Raw genomic sequence first — 11,511 nt, 5'->3', positions numbered from 1 at the left:
TAAAGGAGCGTGCACACTGGCTAGATTTTGGCAAAATGTTACTACGAGTAGCTCGTGGAACAGACCTTTTAAATTAAATTTCAAACCCAGTTGTAATAATAAAACAATTGTTTTTGTTATTATTTAATTCAATACAAAACGAAATTCTATATTTTATACCACTTTAAGGAAATTTTTTATTATTTTAGGTTCTTGATATAGTCTCGAAAACATATATATGTTGTATTAAATAAGTATTTTATATTAAGATTAATTAATTATGCTACATAATTAATGTTGAATTATATGTAGAATGATTGTAGTCACAAAATTTTATGAATTATTAATTATTGTTTTTGACATTTAAGTTTCTAGAATATACATTTTTTATTTTAACACATATGTATATAGCTTGTCAACTCGCAGCAATTAATCGTACAGTGTGGCTACTCTTTAAATGTTCCAGGATAATCACAAATTGTTCCAATTTTCATAGGTTGTAATATTGAAAATTCATGTACTGTGCTGTGAATTGAATATATGTAAAGTATAATTATTTAAATTTTGAAAGAACTTGTGAAGTCAAAATGCATGAAACTAATAGTGATGCATTCGTTTTCGGAAATATGTGTTAAATACGTGCGTACGTCCCGCAAGTGAAAAAGTAAGAAAATTTTAAGAAAAAATGTTTGTACATATATGTTTGTCTATGCGATTTTTTAAAGTGATTTCTAACTCATAATAAATATTAATAATGAAAAAATGACTTGACCTCGCCTTTAATATAAATAACTTCATTTAAAAACCTTAAGTTTGAATTATATTTTCAAACATTATTAAAATATGAAAAAATTTTGTCATTAATGTGTTCTAGTGCTGCGGCTTACTTCGGAACTTTTCATAACAAATACTTACAGAATTTTAATAAAAAGAAATTATTTTAAGAATAATTTGAAGTGTAGATATGTCTTGTTTTTGTACTATATAATAGTAATTTGTTTCTATTTTTCTATACAATTTTTATCATGCCATCTCTATAATGTTTTATATCTGTATAATGTGAATTCTTGATTTTATTCCGAAAGTTATAGATAATAACGCAGATTTTAATACAAACTTAAAGTTGCTGCAAGTTTACATAACAATTTACTATAATCTTGGAATTTAATACTCCGGCATTAAATCATGTATGTTAGCAAAGTATTCTTTCTTTGCTTACCGATGGGAAGTTATATTCCAACGATTTTAGTCGACTGAAAGTTGTCAGTGAAAACAGGGAACACCAACGAAACATTGAGGTTGACACTATTGCATTGGAGCTCATTAAAAAATAATGTACAACGTAAACACAAGCTTCATATAGATTAAAGGTAATTATTGTGGATTGTCCAATTTACCTTATTATTAAATTAATAAAGTACACAAATTCTAATATATTAAAAACTTTACAATAAAATAATTTTTACTATTTATTTTTTACATATAAAATGTAGTTAATTTATAATATATATTTTAGGGCCACTCAAAAATGTTTGCTTGAAATATACTCGTATTTTGTATTTGATAATGAATATTGATATGAATATGGAGCCAGAACTTCCTGCAGTTACTCATCAAAGTGAGGATTTAACGAAAGGCGAACGAATAGAAAATTTAAATAGTAAAATGTATTCGGACATTAAAGAAAAGTTAAATGAAGAAATCGATATATCAAATAACGCAATTGTTGTAGAGGATGACCAAAGTTTGAAATCTACTAGTATAAATACTACCGTAGAAAGTTCAGAAATTCAAGAAGAATCAGATGAAACCATTCTGTTGCCTGAACTATTAAATAAAAGCGGACATAAAAGAAAACATGATGCTGATGCTGATGCTGATGTTGAAGAAGTTTCGGATTCCAAAATGCCTACAACTGGTTCTCTTGATGATAAAAAAATTGTGTATTTACGGAAAAATATACGAGATGTCATGGATGAAAAACAGCTGGATTCCAATACTTTGGTCGCACAGAGGGAGGAATCGGAACGACTTGCTAGAGTTGCGGAGCAGCAAAAGGTTATTCGTGAGTATCAACGCCAAGCTGCTGCAAATCGTCTTAATATGCGTACTCAAAATCGTGTTTTATCATTATTACAATCTGGAAATAACTCAACGAAAGCTTTTACTAAAACCGATCGTTGTTTTAACAGAGATATAACAAACCTAAGACACATTGCTTGTGAAAATAAATTGTCTATGAAGCAGTCAGCATTAATAAAGAAGCCTTTTAATAATATGTATACTAGTATAAAGAACGAAATAAAACCGAAAACATTTTTTGACTCAATGACTAAAGAATCTAACAATCAGATAAAACAAGAAGTTGTTACTATAGATAGTTCCTCAGATGAAGATGATTGTATTGTACTTTCGGACGATGAAGAAATAGTCGAAGATGAAGTTGAGGATGACCCTGCTAATAGTGGCTTACATGTTAAAGATACATATAATATGCCGGATGAGCATGGAAGAGTTGTCGTTAACATTGGACACCCGGAAGGTGAAGAAGATATTTTTGTTGCTCCTCAAATCGCTAAGAAAATTAAACCTCATCAAATTGGTGGAGTCAGATTTTTATTTGATAATATTATTGAATCAACAAAGCGTTTTAAAAACTCTAGTGGTTTTGGTTGTATACTTGCTCATTCTATGGGTCTAGGAAAAACATTGCAAGTTATATGTTTTTGTGATATATTCCTGCGACATACGTCATCTAAAAGTGTACTTTGTGTAATGCCAATCAACACAATTCAAAATTGGTTATCAGAATTTAATACTTGGACTCCAAAAACCTCCGATGACGAAGACGTTATTCGAACTCGTCGATTTGACGTTTTTGTACTTAACGATTCACAAAAAACTTTAACTGCCCGCGCCAAAGTGATTATGAAATGGGCAGAAGAAGGCGGCGTTTTATTAATAGGCTATGAACTTTTCCGTTTACTAGCTCTAAAATTATTACCTACTCGCAAACGACGTGGGAAAAATATAAAAGCTGAAAATTTACGTTCTGAAGCAAATATGCGCTTAATGGAAAGTGTACATCAAGCTTTAGTAAAACCAGGTCCTGACTTAGTTATATGTGACGAAGGTCATCGAATAAAAAATTCGCACGCGGGAATTTCGGTGGCTTTAAAACAAATACGCACACGACGACGTATTGTATTAACCGGATATCCCCTACAAAATAATTTGCTTGAATATTGGTGCATGGTCGACTTTGTACGTCCAAATTATTTAGGTTCACGTACTGAATTTTGTAATATGTTTGAAAGGCCAATACAAAATGGACAATGCATTGATTCAACACCACAAGATATTAAACTAATGAGATATAGAGCGCATGTTTTGCATTCTCTACTTCTTGGTTTTGTACAACGTCGTTCGCATCTCGTATTGCAACAAACTCTACCGCAAAAATTGGAATACGTAATTCTCACTAAAATGACTTCCTTTCAGCGAGAACTCTATAATACATTTATGAATGATGTAGTTCGCAAAAAAACCATACCAAATCCATTAAAAGCATTCGCTGTGTGCTGTAAAATATGGAATCATCCAGACGTTTTGTATAATTTCCTAAAAAAAAGAGAGACAGATTTAGATTTAGAAATAGATGATGCTGAGGGGATAAGTGAAGCTACTCCACCAAATCCAAATGCAAACAAACTAGAAGCTACTAATACACCACCAACAAACAATCATGATATCAAAGATAAAATTGTAGAAGACACAAAATCGCAAGCTATTGAAGCTATTGAAACTTCTGAACAGCAAAGAAACTTAAATGAGAGGTCATTCAACACACAAAATAAACCAATTGCAGGCAATTGCAATGAAACATCAAATGAAAACAGTTTCAATAAAAGGTACATTTTTTTATCATTTATATATAAAATATTTTAATGCTGGATATTGAAGATTTTATAGCAAACTTATAACGATTTTTTAAAAATATTTTATTAAGAATTTTATGTTATTAAAAACATTAAAAACAATATATTTTCCTAAAAACCACTCATGACGAAGACTAATGGCGATATAAGTATGGTCAACCCAAGAATTTGCCTGTTAAAAACATGTTATGATTGTATTTTGAGTGGATTTAAAAAATTTTTTTGTATTATATTTTGTGAATTTGTTTTTCTTTTATGTTGTAAGTTGCCACACTTGCACAGCAACAAAGTTGTCAAGGCCTCCGTCTGATATTTTCAAGGAAGAGGACATCATCCGCCTAGACCAAGAATAGCTGTAGCCAGGATATAGTTAGTGTTCAACTAGTTTTTACGCATTTATACGTCAACTCCCAATGTGTATCTCAACTTCAGGTCTACTTCCCATGATATCGGCCATCTGATCTCATGTCCAAATGCTCTCACTAATTTGAGCGCAATTGATCTAATCTTTGGTTCCCACCCATTAAAGTGATGAGGTTTCTCCACTTCCACACTGGCTAGTTTAAAAAAATCGTTATGCTATTATAAAATCAAATTGATCACTGATTTTAATACTTTATTGTGATTTAAATTGTGACTTAAGTTACAATTTTATACTTAAGAATTTAAATAATTGCAATTGTTCATTAAACACTGTTTTTCTATGGATGTACATGTTTCATGGCAACTCTGAGGCGTCCGGAAGAACCCTATGTCGATGGTTTACTGTTTTTAAATGTGGTCGATAGGGTTGTAGGTTTCAATTTTAAGATACACACAATATAAAAAGAAACAGTAGGGTATAGTATAGATGGGATAATTAGTATGTTTGGAGAAAAAATTCACTGTAAAACATTCCTATATGGCAAAGTAAAACTAGTTTCATTAAGACAATGCACCATGTCACTAAAATATAAGTGAAACAAATACTTATATTAAAAAACAATGCATAGAAATGTTAAAGTTAGATACTTTTTGGAAAGATCTCAACTACAGTTAAGAGAGTCTTTATAATAACTAACTACCTGTACTGATGACATCCGATTTTTTCGTTATTGTTTTTGTCTACGCTTTTTATTGTGGGGATTATTCAAGTTAAAGGTACAATCAAGTACCGTAACATTTATTAATTTAATTATAAACGTCAACTAATAAGTCCTTTTATCCGTCTTTTAGATTAAAATTCAAAAAATAATAGTTACCTTATATTATATATTTCAAACATTATAATATTATTTGTCTTTTAATTTTATACTCACAAAAATACTCGTGCCAGTCTTTATTTTAGTAAGTTCCGATCTTTTGTTTGCAGGTTTTTCGAACTTTGTTATGTTTATAGAGAAAGCCCTGTTTTAACGTTAATACTGTAGTTTCAATAATATGTATATCGTTAAATTTTCATTTTATATAAAAAGCCGATTGTTGTTGTTACTTTAACCCATGCGACCTAAAAAGTAAATATATTATTGGATTACAAAACAGTGTAGGGTATGTGCGTGACAAGCAAAGAATAAAGTGGAGAAAAGTTTGAGGGTATTGAAAATAGTTTAGTAGATCAAGGTAACAATTGCACCAAAATTTACTAATTCAGTAACTCGTTTTGCTGTATATTATTATCCTTCAGTTAAGAAAAAATTTCAGATAGCATTTATATAACAGATTAGATTAGATTTTTATATACATAATTACAATTGAATTAAATATCATAAATCCGTTTTTTTTTTTTCAGTTTTTATAATATGTATAATAATTTATCCTATTCAACGAATTGCACTGACAACAATTATTGGCAAGACACAAATGTACCTTGTTTTATTTATCAACCAACTCCTAGTAATGTTTATTCATCTATGAATCAAACTGATTCAGACCAGCGTAGTGAATTCAAGGATACTGACAACATAACAAGTTCATCCGAAATTTGTGATTTAGATACAAACGAAATAAAAACAATGAAAACAAATATGATGAAATTCGAACATAAATTGAAAACCCCAGTTTTCAATCCATTAGAGACACAGAAAAATGAAGTAATGGAAACAGAAAAAATAACTCAAAATAAATTGCCTAAAATTGAAGACGAGAACGCTCAATCTGATTTAAAAAAAATTATATCTGATGTACTACCTGAAAAAGAAATGCAAAAAGTTAGACACGAGGAACCAATACCATATGAATGGGCCACAGAATTAATGAAAAAATATGATCCAGGTTTAATAAAAAACTCACCAAAAATGGAAATAGTTTTTTTTATATTAGAAAAAAGTATAGCAGTGGGTGATCGCGTTCTACTTTTTAGCCAAAGTTTGCTAACTCTCAACCTTTTAGAATCTTTCCTATGTAAGAATCTGATTCCTGGTAGTGATACTTGTTGGTCTCGAAATACTTCATATTTTCGTAAGTATATATATATATATTTTTCGTTGTAAATATATGCGCAATATTAGCCATTAGTAAGTAGTAAGTAGTATTTTAAAACTATTGCTTGAGTTTGATTTTATAATCATAGCATGACTTTATGTAAGAATTGTTTGTAACTAAAATAAATCAAGAATATTCGAATTTCTTATATTAAGTATTTTTACATAAAATGGATTTGTATAAAAAGCATAGTACTTTCCCCATACGTTTGAAAAATTTTTTAAATATTTTAAATATAGTGCATTTAATAATATGCATTGCAGAGAGACGAATAAAGAACATTTGAAGTTTAAGTTGTGTCAATCGAAACATACCTATATTATATATTTTTGTGCTGATCTGGTATTAGCTTCTATTAGTAATGAACATTCTTCGCCAGATTGAGTTATATACATGAATAATAACATAATATAATATAGATAGTATTACTTACTAACTTATTTAATTGGCTTTTACATCTTAATTTGTTGCTTTTTGAATGAACAGTTTAATACAGTACATATATTTTAATATTCAGGACTTGATGGTTCAACTTCATCCCAAGAACGTGAAAAACTTGTTAATGAATTCAATACCAATTTGAATGTTAAACTTTTTCTTATATCGACTAAAGCTGGATCATTAGGTATTAATCTGGTTGGTGCTAATCGAGTGATTGTGTTTGATGCTAGTTGGAATCCATGTCATGATACACAAGCTGTTTATAGGATATATCGGTAAGTTTTGGATCATATTTAATAATAGAATAATTGTATAATTTTTTATTACATTATAATTGTTGTGAAAAATTATTTATTAGGTACGGACAACAAAAATCCTGTTTTGTTTATCGTATAGTTATGGATAAATGTTTGGAGAAAAAAATTTACGACAGACAAATTAAAAAACAAGGCATGTCGGATAGAGTTGTTGATGAGTGTAATCCAGATGCACATCTTTCTACTAAAGATGTTACTAATTTATGTTATGATTATGAGGATGAAGATAAGGAAAAGGAAAAAACTGATAGTATTACAAAAGAAGAGGTTGAACCTCTGTTAGATGATATTATGCAAGAAGTAGTTGATAACTTCTCACACCATCTTTCAAAAGTGCCATTTTATCATGACAGCTTGCTTATAGACCGTAAGGAAAAAAAATTATCGAATGCAGAAAAAAGGCAAGCTCATCGTGGGTATGAGATGGAGAAAAAAGCATCCACCAAACAAAATATTAACTTTGGTAGTAATATAAAATATCATATTGGTACTCATAATGGTGCAATTATCTCTAGGCCAGTAGCATCGGTATTATACAGCATAAATCTTAATGAACTACTAATAAATGGTTGTTTGTTTCAGATACGTCCAATGCAAGCAGCTAAAAGCACTCCTGTACGAAAAGCACCAGGTATTAGAACTACTCGTTGGATACCGGCTGAGGTGTGGCAAAGACAAGGCATGACTGCTCAGGAAATGACTCTTCCATTAGGTACGTATATTATACTAAAAAAATTGTGAATTTATAATTAAATTTCTTCTAAACGTTGCATATTAAAGATGTTGTTATCCCAACAAACTCATCGGATAAAGCAAATATCATACTTAAGGCTGGGCAGCGTGTTATGGTTCTTAAATCGGTTAAAGGTATATATATGCAACTAGAAAGTGGTAAAATAATTGCTATACGCACATCAAATAAGGCAAATGAAGTAAAAAAATTAGATAAAGATGAAGTTATTGATATTACGTCAGAAGGTGACGTTGCGGAAACCACTTCATCATCCAATAATCTCAAAAGTGAAAAATCACACACAGCTTCCCTACTTTCAAATAAAAGTAAGTATATTTAAAAAAGAAAATTTTCAAAGATAATTAAATATTTATTTATTAATTTATTTAATTTAATATATTACAGTTGAACCTAAAAGTAATGGCGAAAATTTTGAATCAGGGAAAAAGTTACATGATATTAAGAAAGATAAAGAACCTCAAAATAAGAATATTGGTTCTGGCGGTAATATATCTAACAAAATTAGTTCAATAAAATCAAATCCAAAAGATAATAGTGAAACATCTTCAAATTTAACAAAATATCCAAGCTTAAATAATGGAATAAGAGATAATTCTGTTCCAAGTAACTCGAATACTTATACACGTAATTCTATCTTTCATAATGAAAGAACAAATGAAACAGAAACATGTTATAATAATTATATCAATGAGACTAAGGATTTATATGAAAAACCTTCTATAAGCAGTGTCAGAAATAGTTTAAAAGTAGTTGAGAAACCAACTAAAACAATAACAGATGAAGATGAAAACAGTTCCGATTTTGCACATGGCAATAGAGAAACATTTATTCAAAGTAAAAGCAGTATGTCTAATGCGCCGATAAAAGCTAATAATTCATACGATAATATTTCAGATCATAATAATGGATTGGATTCTTTATTGAAAGGTATGTGTAACTTAGAAATAAAAAATTATCTTATTAATATTAAAAAAATAACATATGTGAAAAAATGTTTGGTCGATCTTGGAATATGGTCGCCCAAGCATCGTACTTCTTGAAGTAGGCGCGTGTGATTTATTTTCTCTCCACGAAAAAATACTTTACCCCAGATGGGACTCGAACCTCGATGGGAGCCGATTTTTTAATTACCCCTTTACATAATCACTACTAAAAACGTAAGATATCAGATTTTTTTACTTTAGGAGTATGTGCTTTTTCTAAATCTAGCTACTTGCTCGAAGTTAGATACTCCTTCCCATCCGTAACAATTTTATGGATAAATACTTATTTTCGTTAACGGATTTTTGCTTCTTCTTGTTTTGTGGAAGGCATTTCTGTATCCGCCACTCATAGATGCTCGGAATTCCCTAAAGTGAATTTCGCTGCTAAATATTTCGATCGATTTTTACAACTAAATATTAGTTGTTGTTTTTATCCGTACAGTAATGCTGACCTAATTATTTGAGTATATAATACCTTTCTATTTTTGAGGTTGAATCGATTATTATTAAACAGCGGCTTTAGGAGACGTAAAAGTTTAGAGCAACTATTCCGTTTGCATTTCATATATTTATACCAATTATGCCGTTTGTCAAAAGTGACCCCCAGATATTTTATGCTTTCCTCCTACTGTATCTCCGTGCCACCGATGTTCACTTCTGGAGGATGCTGCCTTCTCTTTCGTGTTATGAATTTAGCCTTGGTTTTGTGATCGTTTATTTTAATCTTCCATTTCTGGAAGATTTCTGGTGTTGCTTACATTTATGGCATCCCGGTCAGAGTAGAACAAGTACGTGTCGTCTGCGTAAAGCTCTATTGACACGGGGCTTAAGGTGGGGATGTCTGCCGTATATATATTAAACAATGTGGGTGACAGTGACGACCCTTGAGGTACACTTACTTTTATTGTACGTGCGGACGAAAGAGTGCTGTTGATTTTAGTTCCGAAGGACCTTTCTTACAAGAAGCTATCGATGATTTTAATCAGCCCGCTGGGGACCTCAAAATGGGCCATTTTGACTACAAGGCCATCATGCCAGACTTTGTCAAAAGCTTGGGCTATGTCGAATATTATCATTCCGGTTTGTATCAATTGCGCTGTTCTGACTGGTTGTAGTTCCGTGGAGAGATCGTCCCTAAACCCGTATTGTTCGTCCGGAAGGATATTTATTAGTATTATATAAATATTTCATTAAAAATTATTTACTAATTACATTTAATAAATAAAAATAAGACTTATAATTTATTTCGTTTTTATATTTAAATAAAGTTGAGAGGACTACAGCTGTTTTGTGAGTTAATAAAAATAATTAATGAAAATATATATTCTTATTTTTTTATAGCTAATCAAACAAATTCCACAAATATTACCCAAAATTCTATGGGTGCCAATGCTAATGCCAATTTAGGAAAAACAGTAGAGGAATCTCAGAATTATAGTACGGAATATACTGGTAAAAAATCAACAATTCAGCAACAGAGTACAACTGAAAACATGAATATGAATCAAATTGCACAATATCCAATGAATCAAGAAGAGTCGCATCAGAACCAAAAATTGGAAACTTATGTGCCGCCTTATAATCAGTACAATAATTCCACAGTTCCGCAGCCAATCGCATCACAACCGTATAATATGGAGAGTCATACAACAAATAATATGTACCATGCCAATCAAAATATAAATTATCATCAGTATTATGAAAATATGTACGAAAATAATAATGCACAAGCACCATGCGATTATTCTACACAATTTGTTGATAATTCATATAATCCTTATAATAATGCGCAATATCAACCAAACTTTCATACAAATACATATGGTAGTAACACTGCAAATCCTTATCATCCGCATCATTGGCCATCACTTGTACCATCAGCTCCTACAAATATTCAACGAAGTGCAATGTATCCTTCCACATACTCCCAGTTTGGATCTCCTGACCAATGGCATCATTAGTATTATTTTTGAGTTATTCACTGAAACATATTTTTTATATATTTAATTAGTTTTTATAATAAATTTCAGATAAAATCCATTGATTACATTGTTTAAATGAAATCCATATCATTATTTACTAAAGTATTTTTAATTACAGAAACTGTTTAGAGATGGCCTACTTCAATGAAAATTACTCAAATTATTATTTATAATTTTTATTATTAATTATTTAAATATTGTAAAATAAAAAAACTATTTTTATTTGAATTATATATAAAATACGTGTTTAAAACATATATTAAATAATCCTTGAAACGTCATCAAATTGTTTATATAATAAAAATAAAAAACATTTAAATAGTTTTTTTATTTTACTATTTTCAAAGAAGGCCTATTAACAAATATAATTAACAAAAGTGTGTGAATTAAATATAATTACTCACTTTTAAAATAAATCGGTTGATAAACTTAAGTTCTGTTAATGCATTTACCGATTTTAAAATATTGTCTGTTAACAGAACAGTTTCTCATAACTGAAGAACAATGAATTAATTTTTATATTAAAAAAATTTATCTTATTTTATTATTTTGTTTTTATTTACTTCCATTAATTTTTCGCTACATCACAAATATTCCTACCCTATATTAAACTAATTTTTAGCATTCTTTTCTTTATTACTTTTGCATCAACATCTT

The 11,511-nt window shown here is 29.8% G+C and overlaps 1 protein-coding gene across 1 annotated transcript; it reads left to right on the top strand.

Moving 5' to 3' along the window:
• The first annotated feature begins 393 nt into the window (after nucleotides 1-393).
• On the top strand, nucleotides 394-10,985 carry LOC119679386 (helicase ARIP4). The gene is made up of 10 exons (XM_038091710.1): nucleotides 394-643; nucleotides 1,065-1,349; nucleotides 1,496-3,890; nucleotides 5,686-6,353; nucleotides 6,895-7,093; nucleotides 7,177-7,663; nucleotides 7,718-7,847; nucleotides 7,916-8,194; nucleotides 8,274-8,816; nucleotides 10,214-10,985. The coding sequence occupies exons 3-10, from the start codon at nucleotides 1,546-1,548 to the stop codon at nucleotides 10,831-10,833; spliced, it is 5,271 nt and encodes a 1,756-aa protein (XP_037947638.1). The 5' UTR covers nucleotides 394-643; nucleotides 1,065-1,349; nucleotides 1,496-1,545; the 3' UTR covers nucleotides 10,834-10,985.
• Nucleotides 10,986-11,511: the final 526 nt, after the last annotated feature.

This window comes from Teleopsis dalmanni, chromosome 2 (assembly GCF_002237135.1).
Source record: "Teleopsis dalmanni isolate 2A chromosome 2, ASM223713v2, whole genome shotgun sequence".
Classification (NCBI taxonomy): Eukaryota; Metazoa; Arthropoda; class Insecta; order Diptera; family Diopsidae; genus Teleopsis; species Teleopsis dalmanni.
Note: the sequence above shows the minus strand (reverse complement) of the source record. Positions and strands in the feature narration are given on the sequence as shown.